The sequence below is a fragment of the Eumetopias jubatus genome, unplaced genomic scaffold (assembly GCF_037043125.1).
Source record: "Eumetopias jubatus isolate StellerSeaLion01/CBP00866 unplaced genomic scaffold, mEumJub1_p1.0 scaffold_17, whole genome shotgun sequence".
NCBI lineage: Eukaryota > Metazoa > Chordata > Mammalia > Carnivora > Otariidae > Eumetopias > Eumetopias jubatus.
The window spans coordinates 26,281,457-26,300,477 of NW_028274823.1; the positions used below are offsets into that span (position 1 = coordinate 26,281,457).

The following is a 19,021-nucleotide window of genomic DNA, read 5'->3' on the forward strand; positions in this document are numbered from 1 at the left end:
CCTCTGCCGCAGCGGTCCTGGAGCTGCAGGCCACGCCGGGCCTCAGGCTATTGTCTCTGCTCGCGGCCCACATGGCGTCCCCACCCCCGGGCCTGGTAACACGGGCAAAGAGCTGGCCCAGGACAAGGGAGCCAGGGACATGGGGAGGCGTCTGTGGAGCGCAGCCCTTGACTTTGCCCCAGGGTGTGTGTGTGTGTGTGTGTGCACGTGAACGCGTGTACATGCCCCTCAGCCCCAGGGCTGGGGCCACTCATCTGCCCGCGTGATTTCCTTCACTTGCAGGCCCTATAGGTCCCCAGGGGCTCCGAGGGGACGTTGGACTCCCTGGTATTAAAGGTAAGCTTGGGAGAGGGCTTGGGGGAAGGGGATGTCACCCTCTGGATGCCCCTTGCTCAAGGAGGAGGTCTGGGGGGCAGGGAGGGTCTGACAGGTGTGACCAGCGGCCAGTGCAGGCTGACAGGTACGGGAGCAGAGGGGAGGTCAGGATGGTGGGAGAGCCTCTCTGTACACACAGACCCTGCCCTTGCTTGGTTGTCGTTCCCCCCTCCCCCACCACCAAGGCTCTTTACAGAGTTGTCTATTACCTTTTCAGGGGACAAAGGACCTCTGGGGTCACCAGGACCCAAAGGTATGTTGCTGCTCCTCAGACATCCCCATCATTGCCTGAGTCCTAGGAACCCAGCTAGGACCCCTGCCTCAGTCTGGGGGTGAATGTGAGAGCTCATTCTAGCCCGGCCTCCCGCCTGGGGACACACGGGCAGGAAGCGGGGAAACAGCAGCCGCGTCACAGTGCTGTGGTTGGGTGGTCTGCAAGGGGTCCGGGACACGGTGTTGAGGCGTGTCCCCTCTAGTCTGGTTCTCCTTGAACCCGTGGCGCCCACTTGAGTGACAGCAAGGGACTGGGGTCGGTCTGTGGGTGACCCTGGGGGAGGGCAGGCGTGGTCCTTGGTCCACCAGTCCTTGTCCGGTTCTCGCCAACCTCCTGACCGCAGCTTGCGGGCACAGTGACAACTACTCGCAGCCAGGGGTCCCTCCCGCTGAGTGAGGGGGTTTTCCTGGCTCCCGACTGACGCTTCCTGCCCCCCGACCCTGCCCCATGTTTGTTGCAGGTGACCAGGGAGAGAAAGGACCCCGGGGCCTCACAGGTCAGTCCTGCACAAGCATCTGCAGCGATCCCTTAAAGACTATCTTGTAAATCCACCGGGTCCTGGAGGTGGAAAGAAATACAGACGTGTGAGACAAACCCTCTGTCTAAAAACCTCTAGAGAACTTATAATCTAAAAAAAACAAAGCAAAACAACAAAAACAAAAGCACAAGATAAAACAGTGAAGGGAGTGGAAACCAGCATCAAAATGTATGTATAGTCCAGACAGTAAATGTTTGGAACAGAAAAGGGAGTTTCTGATTGTCTTGGATTATTTGGGGGGAATCCAACTGGGAAAATGAAGCTCTTCCCAAAGTAATAGAGCGTCCACGCTCCTTGTGAGCCTCTCATCCACTTAACCTCCTGCCAACTTGAAGGACTGAAAATGGAATCCGGAGCAACAGGGCGTTGGCTACAAGGGGCAGCCATGTGGGGCCAGGGAGTAAGAATCAGGCCCGCGTCCCTTCAGCCCTGGTGTGGCTCTGGGCCCGTCCGTGCCCATTGCTCAGGGACGCTGACCAGTAGCCACTAAGCAGAGGCTGTGTCCCCAACCTCTGTTTGTCACCTCAAGCTCTCTGGTTGGGCAGGCGGCAGTCTTGGGGGTGGGTGGGGAGGGAGGAGCGTCCTCATAGGTGTCAAACACCCATATCTTGGAGGCCTCCAGGCAGCTAGCCCATTTCCTTTGCAGGTGAGCCAGGCATGAGAGGCTTGCCTGGTGCTGTGGGTGAGCCCGGAGCTAAAGGAGCAGTAGGTGAGTGTTGCGAAGGAATGGATGCAGTAGGTCTGCCCCTGCCAATCGTCATGGCCGGAGAGCTGAGAGCCTGCTTCTAGAGCTGCCTCTCCTGTTCTCCAGTCTGCCGGCCCCTGGCCCGTGTACGTGGCTGGGCCTGGACAGTCGTCTGGGTTTCTCACTGCTTGGGGGCGGGGGGGAGGTTGGTGACCCATCCATGCTGGTCCCTCCCTCTGAGCCACTTGGGCCCATGGGGAGGACAGATGAGTATTGAGGTCCTTTGGGACCTGCAGTGTTGCAGGCCTAGGCCTGGTACTCCAGAGCTGACGTCCCAGCCAGATCCAGGGTTTAAGTATTTTGCTGATGCTTAGCGTGGTGCTTGCCCAGCAGGACATGGAAGCTGGCCACGGACCCTCTGAGGGTCGAGCATTTAGCACCAATTCCTAAAAGGGTCTAAGTTCCATCAGTGGGGATATGGTAGGTTCACTTTCTCATTCATTTAACAGAGCAAGGAAGCTCTGGATGTACATAGGATGCCATGTGGGGCAAGTCAGATGCTTTACCTTCGAAAGGGGAGATAAAGCTCGTAAAGGTGATAGGTGCCCCGAAAGGTCCAGAGTGCTGTGAGGGCACAGCAGAGAGAGAGTCCTTCCAACTAGAGGGATGAAGGAGGGGGCATTTCATCCGGCCTTAGAAAGTAAGGAAGACTGCATCATGGTCAGGTTGGAAAATTCCACACAGAGACAAAATGAGTGAGGAAAGACAAAGTGGGGGGAGCAGAGAAAGCGAGACATGGTCCCAGGAGGACACCCCTTAGGACAGAGGTTAGCGTAATGCCCAGAGCAGAGGCGATGAGAGCTTGGAGGACCTTGACTCCTAGGACCTTGAGTGAACAAGACGGACACATACTGAGCATCTGGTGTGTGTGGAGCCCCCCCATAGGCCCTGGGGATGCAGTGGGGAGTCGCTGACCTGTTAATTCTCTGCAGGAAAATACAATTACTGGTTGAGGGGAAGAGGCCAGGGAGAAAGTGCCATCCAGAGGGGGTCCCAACGACGGGGCTGCTTCTGTGATTGGTGGCTGTGGGAGGGGCCGCACGGGCTCCCACCTCGGAGACAACCTGCCGAGAGGCTGCAGGGCATTTGAGGGGGGCAGGCCCGAAGTCACTCCTGGGGTAACTGCTGAGCCACGGTTTGGTTTTCCTAGGACCTGCTGGCCCCGATGGACACCAGGGCCCAAGAGGTGGGTCATTGCCCTGCTCTCCTCATACTCACTGCCAGGCCGGGCTTGCCCTGCCCATGTCCTAGCAGGCAGGGCCCCATCCCCTGAATCCTAACGCCAGCAGGGCACACGTCACGTGGACCCTGCGAGGCCCAGGTCTGACTTCCCTTCTCCTTTCCACCTGCCCACAAGTTACTCAGGAAAACCCCAAGAAAGCAGAGGCTCAGAGGTGCTGGCTGGTTCAGCTTTCCTAAAAGGAAAACCTTTCTGTGTTGCTGGTGCTCTCTAGGTGAGCAAGGTCTAATGGGGATGCCTGGAACCCGTGGCCCACAAGGGCCTTCTGGAGACCAAGGAAAGCCAGGTAACAGACTGGGAAAAGGGGACCACGGCTGTGTGTGTGTGTGTGTGCATGTTTACACGCCCGTGCATGTGCCTTATCCCGTCTTCCTCCAGCATCTCAGCTGCTGCAAGGGATGGCTTGCGCTGTGTATAGTGACCACGGGTCCTGACACCTCTGAGTCACCACCTCTGGCGATCTGGTGGCAGAGAATGACAATTAACAGATTAACAGAGAACGAGTTTTAGCAAGGAGCAAGGAATGTCTTAAAAACTGCAAAGTTTAAGGCGATTTCCATACCTTGCCCCATCCATCTCCCCTCTGGCCATCCCTGGGCCCTCACCGAATGCCCCCCCGTCTGATAAGAGGGGCCACTGTTGGGGTTTCCTCTCAAGGCCCAGTGGGAGCCAGGCCACAGGGCCACAGGGGCTGAGACCAGAGCAAGCTGGGAGAGCTGCAAGGGCAAGGTGGCCATCGTCAAGGGGCCTGCTGGGAACGGGGGGCCCCGGTCCCTTCAGTGTGTGCTCAGATAGGGAGCACCGAGGGAGGGAGTCTTGGGGGACAGCACTGGGGGCCCCGGTCCCTTCAGTGTGTGCTCAGATAGGGGGCACCGAGGGAGGGAGTCTTGGGGGACAGCACTGGGGGCCCCGGTCCCTTCAGTGTGTGCTCAGATAGGGAGCACCGAGGGAGGGAGTCTTGGGGGACAGCACTGGGGGTCCGTGAGTGTATGAGCTTGCTGGGTTCCTGGCTCTCAGATGCCGAAGGGTGTGACCCCAAGCAGGCTAAGAACCATCGCCTGATGGAGCAGTGGTCACCCACAGCACTCGGCTGAGGGTGTGGCTCCTCAGCCCTTCATCCATGTCTCTCTCTCTCTCATATTGTTTTCTGTAGGTCTCACAGGACCCCAAGGACCTCAGGGTGAGTCATGGGGCCCCTCCCACCTCCAGACGACACCTGCCCAGCCGCCTCCTTCCGGCAAATGCCTCACCAGTCACCTTGGGGTTTCCTCTCCTCCCTGCACTACCGCCCCCCCCCCCCCCCGCAACCCCACACGCAGATTGGTTCAGGTCCTTTCACTGTGAGTCTTAAGAAACATCTAAGGAAGGAAAAATACAAAATCCAGAAAGCCATTGTGGAGACCCGAAGTTAAACCATGTGCCGATTCAGTCTGCCTGGCCCAGGGCGTAGGAGCCCCAAGAGGAAGCTCCAGGCCCAGGAGCTGCACTGGCCCCACAGAGGCCCCCAGGGTAGGAGAGGGGGCTCCCCTCATGCAAGGGCCCAGTCTCCCTGGGACAACTTCAGCAGCAGAGTCTGTCCTACAGTTGCACTAGCGTTTACCCATTTGTTTTTGAGCTGTTACCATGCCCACCCCCAACTCCTAAAGGAAATTGGGTAAAGATGTGAAATGAAGTCAAGCCACAGGTCTCCCCCCAGAAGTTGAGTACACGGGGCCTCCTTCTCATGCGCCCTGGTGGAACTCAGCCGCAAAGCCCAGGTGGGAAGCAGCAGCCCAGCCCCTACTCCCCTCCACTGCTGGCGGGCATACGGTGGGGGGGCGGGGAGGGCTCATAACCCAGACCGACTGGGATCCCCCAAAGCTGCGTCCATGGGCCTCTGCCTCCCTCAAGCCCAGCAGTTGCCCCATTTCCTAGAGAGGGAGAAGGGCTCAGAGCAAGAGCTCCTCGAGGGGCCCCCAGGCTAAAGCAGGAGGCAAAGCCAGGTGGCTCTGCAGGTGTCGCTGGGCACTGGGGGCTGTGCCCAGTGACGGAGCACAGTTACTGCCACAGGGGTCTGGAATTGCTGGCCCTCAGTCATCCCCACTGACTTGTTTTAATCTCATCAGGACTTCCTGGTACCCCTGGCCGACCAGGAGCTAAAGGTAAGTGATTTTCCAGTTCAGATATTCCTTCTTTTTACTAGCCATTTTTGCGGGAGGGGAGAGGCTAGCAGGAGGGAGCCCCTCTATGGCCAGAGTCTGGATCAACAGTGGCATCTAGTGGCTTCAGCAGAAGGCAGTGAAGCTGGGGAGCCAGATTCGTTCTGATCCACTGAAGCCCTGAATCCTCGCGCCCCGCCCCGCCCCCACACCTGCCCCCTCGGTCCTGAGCCTGGCCTGGTACCAGATGTCTCCAGGCCATTGTTGGAGGAGGAGCTGGAAGGGGGTGCTGCCTCTCAGAGCCTGTCCATATCCTGGCTTGCCTCTAAAACATCCCTGTTCATGCTCTGTCTCCCTGGCTTAGGCTTGGTCCCCCCCAGCGTGACCCTTCCGTCGGACAGGGACCACCTTTGTCCTGTTCACTCACGCAGGCCTCCGTGTGCCTGTGCACCCCACAACCTTCTCTGGCAGGGGCTCTGACAGGTGGGGAGGAGCACCTCAGTGCCCCTCAGAGCGCAAAGTCTAAGTTGCAAGAGGGGAGGGCCTCTGCAGGGGTCTGGCCAAGGCCACTCTGGTACCCCTGCACACAGGGGACACTCTCATCCTGCTCCGGTCCTTTGCCATTGTCCCGTTCTGCAACCCTGGGCCAGTCCAGGGGTCAGCGGTGCTCAGGGACAGTTTTTCTCCTGTTCCAGTGACTCCGCATTCCCGAATCCTGACATTCCATGGAGCTATGCTGTCGTGAGCAGTCACTATCATCTTGGGGAGACCCTAGGAATGGAATTACTACTTTCCAGAAACTATTCCCAATGACTAGTTGGGCCAGGGAGTTCTTTTGGGACAAATAAGTGTAATTCCAAAATAATAACTGAGTTCCTCTATCCCAGGCAGATTAACCTCTGGGGCTATAGATCTGTTCATGGATTGATAAGCACCTTTAGGAAGAGACTCCTAGGTTTGGGGATCCCTGAGGATACCAGACAACTTCTCTTTCTCCAGGGCCTGTGACTTCCTGTCCAAGGGGGGTTTCAGGCCCTTCCTGGGGAGTGTGTGCAGGAGGTGGACATTTCACCTAACACCATGTTGTGTTCCAAGAAAACAAACACCAGTGCTTTCTCCTCTTGACCTTGACCCAAAGGGAATGGCAGATAGCAAGCAGAGAACCACCCTCTACTTCCTCCAAGGGGGAATCATCCTCTCTGTCGTGGTGTGGGTGATGGACTTGCCCACAGATCATGGGAAATGACAGAAGAGGCCCCCGAGGAGCCCCCAGGGGAGGGCTTTTCTGTCCTCCACTCTGTTCACTCAGTTCTCTGGAGTCAGTGCATTTCCAGTCCTGAGAGATGCCTCATGGAGGCAGTGTCCAGTGGTCCTTAAGTTTGGGAAAGTGTGAACCCGGATCCCCTGGTTGTAAGTTCTCCACCCACATTTGCATTTTCGACTCTCTCAGACAGAGGCAGGAAAGAAGTCTGTCAACCTCTATGTAACTCAGGCTCTCCCACACTTACCAGCCACGGCCCCCCTTTCTACTCTGCTTAGCCTCTACTACTGTCCCAGGAATTAGCATCCTGAGGGGCACTCCGGGGACCAGGCTCTACCTCCCAGGCTCTCCGCCTCTGTCCTTTGGCCTCTTGGGACTCTTCCAACTGAGGCAGTTCCCAGCAGAAGCCTGAGAGGCTCAGCGTGGGAGTGGGGATGACTCCCGGCCAGCCTGGAAAGGGAGACTCTCCCACCTCCTCAGAGGAAGGCCCTCCTCAGAGTGCTGGCTGCTTCCAAGAGCTAACGTGGGCCAGGAAGCCGGAGGTGGCCTCAGGGTCTCTGGCCGAGAGATTGGTGCTTCGTGCATCCTGCGTGCTCCCCTGCGGTTCATTAAAGTGCCTTTAGCCCAAGGGTTGGAGGCACAGGAGTGGCTCTCAGACTCCATCGGAAGCCTTGGAGATGATTGATGGAGCCACTAATTGACCTTGGGAGTAACTGTTCTCTTTCACCTCCCCTCCCAGGTGAACCTGGAGCTCCAGGCCGGATCATGACTGCAGGTAGGCAGGCCCGGGAGGGTGGACATCTGCCCCCAGCTCTGCCTTGGCACCCTCGGGCAGTGCTATTCAGGGCTTCTGGCAGCAGGGGGGAGGGCTCTTGGGTCAGAGGTCATGGGGGCACACATGCCTGGCCTGGGTTCCCAGCACCTCTGAGCAAGAAGAGTGAGGGTCCCTGTTCCGTGTGCTTTGTTTTCAGAGGGATCATCAACGATCACTGTCCCGGGCCCCCCAGGGCCTCCTGGAGCCATGGGACCACCGGGACCTCCAGGTGCCCCAGGTCAGTCGTTTTCTTTACTCTGAGGTTGCATTTAAGGACAGCAGTGTTTGCTCAAATCCTGAACCCCAGGAAGAGTAAGGAGCCCCCTCTGGCCCAGCCTAGTGAGCGCCCATCACACCCCAGCAGGTACCCCAAGCACCTGGCAGGCATCGCCTCACCAGGCCCCCACAGCCCCCCGGGGAGCCTCAGGCAGGTGCATGACTCCCCTGTGGTCACTCGGCTGAGTGGCAGCAGGGGCAGAATTTGGCCCAGGTCCTTTCCCCTCTGGAGCCTGTGTGTGACTTCAGTTTGTTGCCTTTTGGAAAACAATTTGATAAAATGCATTAAGCATAACAAAAATGCTAGGAATCTGTTTGGAGAAACCATCTCCACATTGTCCAACCACAATGAGATGGCTACAAAATCACAAAGACTGCGAGCCGTTATTGAGAAGTGCGTGTCCTCCGAAGCTGCACTTGTATTTTTACAAGATGAGAAAAAACATGCTGTAAGAAAATGAAATGCTTACAAATTAAAGGATTATAGGTGATACTTTTTCTATTTTTCTAAAAACCTGTGATTTTGTTATATCTTTTTTTTTTTTAATTAAATAATCTCTACACCCAACGTGGGGCTGGAACTCACGACCCCGAGATCCAGGGTCACATGCTCTTCCGACTGAGCCAGCCAGGCGCCCCTATTTTTTAATTTAAAAAATTTTACATGTAAGTGGAGTAGGTGATTTAATACAACCAATGCAAATATGGGATCAGCCTTCTGTCCTGATACACTCCAGCAAGAAGGGGATGCTGAGGGTGCTGAGAAGTCCCTAACCACGGGGGTGGGCAGAGAGGGCGGCCCTGCCCATCCCGGAGCCCTGGGGTTCAGGAGAGGAACTCTCACGGGATGGACCACAGGGCTGGTCTCAAACTGCTTATTGCTCTCAAGTGAGCAAGCTGACCTTTTTGGGCCACTGTTCCATGCCTTGGGAGGTAGCTACGTGTCTCCCCGGTCACCTGCCCTTCCTTCAGTTCTTTCTAGAACTGTGACCCTAGAGGTGTGGTAAAGCCTTTTCTTCTTGACTCCATCTCCAGGTCCTGTGGGCCCAGCTGGTCTGCCTGGACAGCAAGGTATGTCAGTCCTACAGGAGCGTAGGACTGTGGGCTCAGCGGGGAAGGCTTCCTTCCCAGGCTGGACTTGGGACCCCATCTTTAAGTGAGGTGACAGACCTGCATTTGGGGAAGGGAGCTGAGGGGGTGACCTGGTGCTTCACCAAGGGCCTCACAAGGCCTCAGCTGCAAGGGGAAACACCTCTCCTCCTTCCCATGTTTCTGAGAACATAGGGGTCCTCCAGACAGGGGGTCGAGGCTCTGTGGCCCCCTGGCCAGGGTCAAGCTTGACTGTTTCATAGGTGTCATGCCTCTTGTGAACAGACCCTGATCATTGTGCCACTGTCCTGCGATTTATCCAAACACCAAAAAACGGGCTTAGGAAAAGTTGGTCCAGTTGCTCCCGGGCTGTTGGGGCTGCAAACAGGAATGTTCACAGCCAGCTCTCCGGCCCCGGCCCACACCCCTGCGGGCCTCCAGGCCCTCTGGACAGAAAGCAGGTCGGGGTCGCTGCACATGGTGCCCACCTGACCCTGTGTCCTTCTCACAGGCCCACGCGGGGAGCGAGGACTTGCTGGCGAGTCGTTCTTGGGTAGCCACAGCTCCATCTCCGAGGTCCTCTCCACCCGTGAGTGCCCCCGTGTTCTCTGGGGAGAGGTGACGCCGGGGCGGGAGCGGGGCGGACGGCAATGCACTGGGGCCCCGCGGCAGCTGTCCCAGCGCGTCATCCTGGGTCCCGATGTGAGCAGGGATGACAAGTTGCTCTGAAAGGCGATGCTAGCCTCGAAGCAACAGCAGGGCTTTTGTTGCTCTAGGGGGTGAGTCACTGGGATGGGGCAGCTGTCAGAGGTTCTTGGGATTCTAGGGGGGCTGGGGTCAGGTGGGGCCTCTGAAGTGAGCTGGGCGCCAGGAGAATGGCTGGCAGGAGTCCTGCATCCCCCACTCGGAGCAGGGACCAGGGGTCCGTGGGTTCTGGGCCATAGGCCCGGCCTGGGAAGGTGAGTTCTGGGTTCTTCTGTTCCTAGGGTCCTTTAAAGAGCCCACGCAGACATGCTGCTGGGCCTCCTGCGTAGACACCTGAATGGCAAAGACCACAGCCAAGCCTGGTCCAACAGTCACCGTGTGCTAGACATGTGTCGTGGGACCTCCCTGGGTCTACACAGTGCTCCTGTGACATAGGTCTTATGCCTCTGGTTTAGAGAGGAGCCAACAGAGGCCAAAAGAGATCAAGAACTTGCCCAGAGTTGCCAGCTGGAAGGAGCAGAGCAGGAGTTTGAACTCAGGCTGACAGCAAAGCCACGTCCTTAGCTGTCGGGGAGTTTGCGGGCAGCCCTGCCCTGCCTTGCTTGTGAGCGAAGAGCACCCCTAGCAGAGGGGGTCCCAGAGGGCCTTGGGCCATGACCCACAGCTGGCCTCTGGGGTGGGAGTGTAGCCCGGGGCCCTGGCACTGATGATCCTAATGAGGGGTAATGCTGGCAGAGAACAGCCTCACGAGAGTTTCTGCTCATTTCTGCGTTTTTTCCCTCCACAGAAGGTCTTGATTTACGAGGTCCCCCAGGCCCACCTGGACCACCTGGGCCTCCAGGTGAGCATCTCAGGAATCACTGGAAGGTGGGGAATTGTGGGAGACAGGGCACTTAGTGAGGAAGCCGAGATCCTGATCTCGGGGAGGTCGGGTTCTCTGCTGGTTCAGCATGGCCTCTTGCTTGCTCTCTTCTGTAGGACCTTCCGTTCCAGGCCCGCCAGGACCCCGAGGCCCAGCAGGTGAGAGCTGAGCTCCCCGGTGAGAGACACAAGACTACGGCACCCAGAGCCCAGGCCTGGCTCTCAGGAAAGCGCTTCCCTGCCACTTCTCCCGGGCCGAGGGGTCTTGGCCCATAGCTTGGCCTTACAAAGTCTTGGTGGTTCTTTTATCTAGGAGAAGGCCTGCCAGGCCCGCCAGGATCTTTCCTGACCAACTCAGGTAATGTTATACAGTCAAGTCCCACCTGTTTTCCATCTCAGCCCTAGCTCCAGGACGTGCTGTGGTCACAGGCATGTGGTCTTCCTGACCTGCTCACCATGCTTCCTCCTTGGGACCCTCCACCACAGTGTGTGTGCATAAACTCCGTAGAACGCAGAACGGGAGTTCTGCAGGTAGAACAGGAGACCATCCCAGCCCAAGCACCCTGATAGCCCCTACTAACCTAGTCGGAGGGAGGGAGGCGGTTCTGCACTTGGGGAGCTTCTGGACTGACTGGTTTGTGACTGGGGACCTGGTTTCCATCCTTGGGAAGCCCAGGTCTGATAAGTAGGCGGGACACACCCACATGAAAGAAGATAAATGTTGACCGTATGACACGGAAACATACGGAAATAACTTCAGAGCAAACGTTAGCCCCGAACTTGTCCCTTGTGGAAAATCCACCCACCCATCTATTTGTCCATCCATTTGTTAGTTTTTTCTCTCATTTATATTTCTGCCCAACCTTCCAACTATCGATCCATCCACTTATCCACCCAACTGACGAGTGTGGATAGAGCATCTGCCGTGGGCCAGCCTCTCACAGATGGTGCTGCTCCCTCACAAATACCATGTCCGCACTCAAAACTTTTTTCTCCGCAGAGACCTTCTTCTCTGGTCCCCCAGGCCCCCCTGGCCCCCCTGGCCCCAAGGGAGACCAAGGTGAGTAACGTTTTAGGGCACAGAAGGCTGTGCGTCCCTGTTTGCTCGAGGGGGCCGGGAGGCAGGACGAGGCTGGATGACCTGCGGCATCTGTGTGTCCTTCTGCCCTAGCCCATTGGGGCTTGGCAGTCTGTGGGGGGGGCGGGGGGCACAGGGGCTAGAAGCTCCACAAGGAATCCCCGCCTCTGCACTGGCCTACTAGGAGGGGAGGCATGAGGAACCCCGCGCCCTGGGTCTGCTCCAGCACAGGAGCCCATCCCTTCCCCAGGGGCCCCTTGAAGCCACGGCACCTAGTAGGTACGCATCTCACAACTGTCTCCTTCCCTCAGGCCCCCCAGGCCCCCGAGGACACCAAGGTACAGTAGAGCTGGCGTCAAACAAAATGTGGGGTGGGGGTGGGGTGGGGTGGCAGAAGCTGACCTTCCTAGAGCCTTGAGCTTCCTGTAAATGCATTTTGTCCAAACGAGCGCGGGTGGATCAGTGTGGGTGTCTGAATGGTTGGGACCGCATGTGTGCACGTGCGTGTGGCAGCTCGAGGTTGGGGGGCCTTGGGAGGGAAGGTGGGGTGAGGGCTGGGCCTGGGGAGGAAGAGGAGGAGGGGTGCGCCGCTGACTGACCCCTCTCGGGTGTGTCCCTCAGGCGAGCAAGGCCTCCCAGGGTTCTCAGCCTCGGGTAAGTGCTAAGCCCCCGCCCCCACTGCTGGCTCTGGCCAGAGCCCCGCAGCCCTGGCTGACGGCTGTGTGTGTGGTTGGCTTCCAGGTGGACTCAACCTGCAGGGACCACCTGGCCCCCGGGGACCCAAGGGGGACAAAGGTCAGTGAGGGGAGCAGCCAAGAAGACAGGCCTGAGAGCAGGAATGGCTCCCAGAGTCTGACTAGAAGGCAGGGAGTGCTTGTGCTAAGGCTGGGGAGGAAGGAGGGGCTGGAGGGAGAGCGGGGAGGGCGTGAGGACAGCCTCTGCCGGAAGGGAGCTCGTGGTAGCACTGCGGAAACGGAGGGACTGGGGACAGCTGTTGAGTCACCTGCGGATAAACATGGCTGGGTCTGACCAGGGAAGGGTTCCTGGAGGAGATGATGCAAACATGGCTTCTCGTTTTGGATTCCAGGTGATCCTGGGGTCCCAGGGACTCCTGGCATTCCTGGTGGTCTCTCTCAAGGTAAGAACCAAAGGTGACCAAAGTCCTTCTCCCCCAATTCAAGCAAGGACACCGATTCACTCATCAGTCCACCCACGCACAATCCCGTGTTGATCAGGTCGCTTCTCCGTGTGCTAGGCCTCAGGGCTGCCTTCACGGTGGTCCTAAGTTGGTGGGGGTGGGAGGGAAGGACCCTGCACAGCAAAGGTGGCTCACGATGCAAAATGATGGAGAACAGAACAGACCTGGGGGCCAGGGGCACGGGGAGGTGAGAGAGCCTCTGGGGGGGTGAGCAGGTTGAGGAGGGAGGGTCTGGCCTGGGCAAGCTCAGCTCTGAGCCCCTTTCAGACAGTGGCTGCTACAGGCACTCCCTTCCTCTCCTCTTGGAGGGACCCTCCTCTCTGTCACCATCTTCTTTCTCCCACTAAGAAAGGTCCCCCCTTCCTCGGGCTGTGGAAGCAGTGTCGGGGCCCCTTCTTTTCCTAGTAGACTCAGAAGGCTTTCCTTCCTGCAGGGGGATCGTCGTCGAGCACCATGTTCATGCCAGGCCCCCCAGGCCCCCCAGGCCCCCCAGGGCCTCCAGGCTCCATCAGCAGCTCTGGCCGGGAGATCCAGCAGTACATCTCTGAGTACATGCAGAGTGAGTGCTGGGGTCTGAGTGAGTGTGTGTGTGTGTGTGTGTGTGTGTGTGTGTGCACGCGCGCGCGCGCGCGTGCGCCCATGCCCGCGCATCTGCTCTGGCTGGGGCATCTCCAGTGCTTTCTGAAGCTCAGCTATTTCAGGAAGCCTCCAGTCTCCTCCTCCTCATGTAAATAAACGCTACAGATCCCGTTGCCTGTACCAGCAGGGGAGGCTCTGGGAGTGGGTGGGAGCTGGAGGCGGCGGGCAGGGCCAGAGGGGCGTACTTGTGTGTGCGTGAGTGCGTGTGTGCAGGGGACAGCGGTCTGTAGGCCAGGCCTAGATCAGAAATCCACCCTTGGAGCCAGGATGCGTGTCCATGCACGCTCCTCACAGCCACCTTCTCACGGCTCCCCACACAGGTTGGTCCTCACCCACACACCCACACGCTTGTCCACGTGCGCACACAGCCACACACATGCACACTGTCACACACGTGTGCACCCTCGACCTCCTCCCTGTACTTCCCGTACATGTGAGGGTGTGATTTGCAAGAATGTGGGCACAGAGCTTTGTCAAATGGGTGGCTGACTAGAGCCTCGTTGGTCCTCGGTCTTCAAGTAGCCCCTGGCCTGGCACAGGCCTTGGCCTCAGTTTCTGTTTGTAACCAGGAGTCTAGGCTCCCTGCTGGCCCTGTCTTGGGCCATGGAGGTGATGGAGAAGGCATCTCATCAAGTGCTTCAAGGCATCTCTGTGGGGAGGACATGCCGTCTCGGGGACAGGCTTGACTTTGCTTTCTTTGTTGGCAGGTGACAGCATTCGGTCCTATCTCTCTGGAGTTCAGGGTCCCCCTGGACCACCTGGTCCCCCAGGGCCTGTCACCACCATCGCGGGGGAGACTTTCGACTACTCAGAGCTGGCAAGCCGCGTCGGGAGCTACTTACAGAGTAAGCCTCGCCCCACCCCTGTAATGACCCCTTCCTCCCACCGTCACTTTGTTCCAGAGCATCCTCACTTTGCCCTTCTGGATGTGGAGTTCAGTTCTGGATTGATGGCTCTCCAGCCGCTGGGATCTGCCTTCTAGAAGGGGTTGCTCAGATTAAGAACAGAGGCCACACTGCAGAGCCACACTGGCCGAGCCTTCTTGCCATTGACAGATGTGTCCTAAGGGTGTGGAAAGGGAGCGAGATGGGTGGGATCTGGAAGGAGTTAGGCTAAAGCATACTCTGGAAAACAAACTGCATTTCTTGCCAAACAAAACAAACACAAAACCACCTTTGATTTTTTTCACGCCTTCAGAATAGCTCCTCACACCCCCGTTCATTCATTTGGGCAAAGGAATGGCCAGCCGGGTCCTGGTGGTGCGGCCGTGGGGAGGCTCTTGCTTCGGTCTTGCTAAGCAGGTCACACAAGGTTTCCTTCCCCACAGCCTCGGGGTACAGCATCAGCTCCTCCACCTCCATCTCTTCTGAGGACATCCTGGCTGTGCTGAAGCGTGAGTGTCCGCGGTGGGCTGGAGGGTGGGAGCTCTGGAGGCCCAGCTCATCCCCCATTTGAGCCCGGTGAGGGCTGCAGGGAGGGGGCGCCCCTTCTCGTTCCCGGCCACTTGTGAGTCCGGACTCACTGGAAAGGGGGCAGCAGATCTCCCCGTCCCCAGGGCCAGGTAACCGGGCAGGTGCCTTGTCAGGTACCTGGAAGCTTGCTGATTCCCCCTGTGGACTGAGAACCCAGACCCCGGAGGGGCGGGCGCAGCCTGTGGGGGCAGACCTAACTGTGGCCAGCTATGGTGCTGCGGGCCCCTGGGGCCTGGGTGGGCCCGCTCCAGCACATTCTGTCCTTGCAGGGGGCGACGTGAGACAGTATCTGCGCCAGCATCTGATTGGAGATTGGACCCTCCAGTCTTTGGACTACGCCGAGCTGAGCAGCCGCCTTCTCAGCTACATGTCCAGTGAGTGTCTGCCCTCCTGGCCTGCCCACTGCAGGCAGGGGGTCGGTAGGGCCCCGGAGGACGGGGTGGGGGCTGAACTTGCCTGCACCGGCCCCCGATGCTCCCCTGCCAGGTGGCACCAAGCCCAGAGGGAGTGAGCTGTGTTCAGAGCCATTCACATCGACGGCCCCAGAGCAGGTGGCTGAGCCTGGCCCAGGAGGCCAGGAGAGTCTGGGGCACTGTCCTGTATGGAGGTCACACACAACTTGCATACATGTATGCAGTATCAATCTGTCACAACTTGGGGTTTTGTTCCTCAGGCTCTGGAATCAGCATTGGGCTTCCTGGCCCCCCGGGACCCCCCGGCTTGCCAGGAACATCCTATGAGGAGCTCCTCTCCTTGCTTCAGGGTAAGGCTGGTCAGGGGTCATCTGCCCATGTGGCTTGGGGTGGAAGGAGGAGGCCCTTGACCCAGGCCCCCCACTGACTCCTTGCTCTTCTTTGGGTGTCTCAGGGTCTGAATACAGAGGCATCATTGGGCCCCCAGGTCCCCCTGGGCCCCCAGGGATCCCAGGCAACGCGTGGTCCAGCATCAGCGTGGAGGACCTCTCTTCTTACCTGCACAGTAAGGCACGGGGAAGAGGGCAGCCATGGAGAGTTACTATTGGACCAGTCCCCCAGTCCCCCTGAAGCACATACAGGGCTGGGCCCTGGAGAGGAACACCCTTGCTTTTGAGGTGCTTTCAGCTATGACAGGGGGACTGGTTGGGAGAGACAGTGCTCCCAGGTGCAGCCCCTAGAGAAGTCCCGAGCAGGGTGTGATCCTGTGGCAGGAGAACGGGGGAAGGGGATGGGATTCGGGCTGAGTGAGGCTCCGGACGGGGAGCGGGAGGGCAGGCCCGAGGAGTGGCTCCAGGGTGATGCCAGGAGCGGGGCCCCCGGCATTCCCTCTTCCCCTTCTTGCAAAGAGGAGCTGCACCCGAGTGTAGGCTGGGAACTCCGCTTTCCCAGCGGTGCCATCCCTAACCTTTCCCTTTCTCTGGCCTCCCATTCAGCTGCCGGTGTGTCCTCCATCCCCGGCCCTCCAGGCCCTCCTGGTCCTCCAGGCCCTCGAGGGCCTCCCGGGGTCTCGGGAGCTCTGGCCACCTATGCAGCCGAAAACAGCGACAGCTTTCGGAGTGAACTGATCAGCTACCTCACAAGTAGGTGCCCCCTTCCCAGACCTTGCTCCTCCGAGAGGGCAGCTGGTGCTTGAAGGAAACTGGGCGGCCAAATGCATGAGCCCCGCTATCGGGGAGAACCCAGGTTCCTCCTTGCCGGCACTCCTACTCCAGTGCAAGTGTCCTGAGGTTCGCACCCTGCCCCACCTAACGCGGTCTCCTTCCTGCAGGCCCGGATGTGCGGAGCTTCATCGTGGGCCCCCCGGGCCCTCCAGGGCCCCAGGGGCCACCCGGGGACAGCCGCCTCGTGTCTATGGACGGCTCCTACAGCCGGGGCAGCAGGTCCTCTCACAGCGAGTCGGCCAGTCGGAGCTCCTCCTACAGCTCTTCCACAGGCATCGGAGGGTCCAGTGGAGGCTCCCTCGGTGAAGGCGGGGCCTTTGGCCTAGACATGGGCCTGGGCCGAGGCTACGGGGGAGCAGTAGAAGGCGGCATGTACGGTGGTGGAGGTGGACCGTTCGGGGCTGGCTTCGCCGGAGGTCTGGACTACAACGAGCTGGCTGTTCGGGTGTCTGAGAGCTTGCAGCGTAAGTCCTAACCCTTGGGCCTTGGTGCTGTGGGGAGGTTGGAGGTGGGGAGTCCGTGAGCAGCTCAAATTATAGACTCCAGGAATTCATCCTCTCGTTTTCAGAATGCGTAGGCTGTGAGGACAGCACTTCTAGAATCAGATGGGCGGGGACTGAAGGCAAGAGGCCCAGACCCAATTCACAGCCAGCCTAGTTCAGGAGCCCCAGTCAGGACAGGGCCTCTTTTGCAGGGAAAGGGCATGTGGGGGTCTTTGGACTTTGCTTCCCCAGCTAACTAGCTGTGGGTCTGAGAGGTCTTTATGACAATGATGGTTTCTCATGGGGCTGAGGGAGGGCTGTTGGTTAAGAAATCCTCTCTCCCTGTAGCATCTCAGCACGGCTTTGCCGTCAGCAAGCTTCTGATGAAAGGCCATGGCAGCAGAGGCACGGGCCAGTCAGCGGTGTGGGGGTCGGGGGCAGGCCGACAAAAGGAGCCGGCAGGGCTTCTCCCTTGCTGCCACCCCATCTAGTGGGATGTTTGGCAATCCAAGGGCTCTGTTCTGTGAAGAGGGGGCTGGGGCACTCTGCTGCCTGTGCCCACACCCTGGTGCTTCACAGGTCAGGGCCTGCTGCAAGGGATGGCCTACACTGTCCAGGGCCCACCGGGCCGCCCAGGGCCCCGGGGCCCCCCCGGCATCAGCAAGGTCTTCTCTGCCTACAGCAACGTGACTGAGGACCTCATGGACTTTTTCCGAAGTAAGGGCAGCTCCCTGGTCACTTTCCCGACACTTACTTTGCTGCACAGTCTCACATGGGAGAAACCAGTCTCCCGAGAAACCTTGGGTTATTAACACTTGAGAGGCTGAAAAGCTGATAAATTCTGAACTCTGTTTTGGGTCCCAACTCTACCTCTCCCTTTCTGTGCTTCTCTGAACAAATCCCTTTGCCTCCCAAGCTCCAGAGTAACCTCTTGTCTGAGGCCAGTCTTCTCCCCCTGCAGCTTACGGAGCCATTCCAGGCCCCCCTGGGCAGAAAGGAGAGGTGGGCACCCCAGGACCCAGAGGTAAGTGGTGGCAGGGAACTAGCCAGCGGGATCCTATATAACCACGCCCTCTTGCTGGGAAGCCGCCCCCTTGCCAGTGCTGTCTAGGGGGTGGGGGGGGGTGTGTGTGTCCCCTCCAGGCCCCAAGCTCCCACTTGACTGAGCATAGCCCTCTCTGTACTCCCAGGTGAAAGGGGCCCCGCAGGACCACCAGGTCAGCCTGGGCCACCCGGCCCTCGAGGGCACAAAGGAGAAAAAGGAGACACAGGTAAGCCTTGGCTGCCAGTTTCTGCAGTGCTGGCAGGCTGATGCTCAGGGTAGTAGGCAATTTGCTCCAGAGCAAGCCTGAAAAATTAAGGGAAATGCCAATTACTAAGGCAGATGCTGCCACTGACATAATTTGCAAAACAATGAAACGACCAGCTAGGGAAAAAGGAAAGAGACTGCCAATGGGTGCAGGAAAAGAGAACCACTCGGTGATGAAATAGGGTAAACAATTTAAATAAATTGATAGTCTTACAAAAGAGTTCATCTTTCAAGCCCGTTTTGCAGTTGTCACGGTTGCAATATAATTGCCCAAGCTGAAGGCCACAGGCCACAAGATATTTAACTTCCTCCTCCTCTGCTAACTTCCAGGCGACCAAATCTACGCGGGGCGGAGAAAGAGAAGCATCGCTGTCAAGCCGTGAGCTTGGAGGGACAGCCTGGCTGTTCTTGCAGTGGCTTATGGTGCTCCCGTCAAAATCTCTCCAGGGGGCGGAAACTGGCGGCTCACTTCCTCCTGACGCAGCACAACCAAACAGTTAACTAGAACGCCTGTTTTAGTCTGGAACAACCTCTCTATAGGTGTATCATCCAGTCGAAGGCACACAGCCTGAACCACCGCACGGGGCGGCATTACGGCAGCCGTGGCCGTGGAGCAGGACCGGCCGCTCGGCTGGCTCGCCCTGAGCCCTTGGCCGCTTCAGCTCTCGGTTCTGGCCGCAGCCCAGCACAGCCCGTTACGCGGAGGCTGGCTTGGGAATCCTTGAGCTTTGCCTAAAAATGAGCCAGAGGAGGGAAGACGGGGCTGGGGTGTGCTCTGGTCATCACTGCAAGGATGTGCTGTCTGCCCCTTCCTCCCTGTCGGTTCTGCATTCTCTAGTCATAGAAAGGACTGGGCTAAGAAGCAACTCTTGCAACTGAAGAAATTAAGAA

At 58.4% G+C, this 19,021-nt stretch overlaps 1 protein-coding gene across 4 annotated transcripts in view; it reads left to right on the plus strand.

Moving 5' to 3' along the window:
* Positions 1 to 18,606, plus strand: part of COL17A1 (collagen type XVII alpha 1 chain) — a 44,598-nt gene extending 25,992 nt beyond the window's left edge. Inside the window, exons 25-56 of one of the 4 annotated variants that reach the window (XM_028098903.2) lie at positions 283 to 336; positions 593 to 628; positions 1,110 to 1,145; positions 1,834 to 1,896; positions 3,083 to 3,118; positions 3,387 to 3,458; positions 4,326 to 4,352; positions 5,278 to 5,313; positions 7,311 to 7,346; positions 7,543 to 7,623; positions 8,697 to 8,732; positions 9,262 to 9,339; positions 10,243 to 10,296; positions 10,434 to 10,475; positions 10,630 to 10,674; positions 11,317 to 11,376; positions 11,706 to 11,732; positions 12,016 to 12,048; positions 12,136 to 12,189; positions 12,482 to 12,532; positions 13,026 to 13,151; positions 13,939 to 14,076; positions 14,559 to 14,624; positions 14,973 to 15,077; positions 15,377 to 15,466; positions 15,571 to 15,681; positions 16,112 to 16,258; positions 16,447 to 16,803; positions 17,401 to 17,538; positions 17,783 to 17,845; positions 18,012 to 18,092; positions 18,461 to 18,606. In XM_028098903.2, the coding sequence (XP_027954704.1) occupies positions 283 to 336; positions 593 to 628; positions 1,110 to 1,145; positions 1,834 to 1,896; positions 3,083 to 3,118; positions 3,387 to 3,458; positions 4,326 to 4,352; positions 5,278 to 5,313; positions 7,311 to 7,346; positions 7,543 to 7,623; positions 8,697 to 8,732; positions 9,262 to 9,339; positions 10,243 to 10,296; positions 10,434 to 10,475; positions 10,630 to 10,674; positions 11,317 to 11,376; positions 11,706 to 11,732; positions 12,016 to 12,048; positions 12,136 to 12,189; positions 12,482 to 12,532; positions 13,026 to 13,151; positions 13,939 to 14,076; positions 14,559 to 14,624; positions 14,973 to 15,077; positions 15,377 to 15,466; positions 15,571 to 15,681; positions 16,112 to 16,258; positions 16,447 to 16,803; positions 17,401 to 17,538; positions 17,783 to 17,845; positions 18,012 to 18,092; positions 18,461 to 18,513 (2,432 nt within the window). In that variant the 3' untranslated portion in view covers positions 18,514 to 18,606. The remainder of the gene's footprint in view (positions 1 to 282; positions 337 to 592; positions 629 to 1,109; positions 1,146 to 1,833; positions 1,897 to 3,082; positions 3,119 to 3,386; positions 3,459 to 4,325; positions 4,353 to 5,277; positions 5,314 to 7,310; positions 7,347 to 7,542; positions 7,624 to 8,696; positions 8,733 to 9,261; positions 9,340 to 10,242; positions 10,297 to 10,433; positions 10,476 to 10,629; positions 10,675 to 11,316; positions 11,377 to 11,705; positions 11,733 to 12,015; positions 12,049 to 12,135; positions 12,190 to 12,481; positions 12,533 to 13,025; positions 13,152 to 13,938; positions 14,077 to 14,558; positions 14,625 to 14,972; positions 15,078 to 15,376; positions 15,467 to 15,570; positions 15,682 to 16,111; positions 16,259 to 16,446; positions 16,804 to 17,400; positions 17,539 to 17,782; positions 17,846 to 18,011; positions 18,093 to 18,460) is intronic. The other 3 variants (XM_088019801.1, XM_088019802.1, XM_088019803.1) reach the window with 3 other exon arrangements.
* The last annotated feature ends 415 nt before the right edge of the window (positions 18,607 to 19,021 follow it).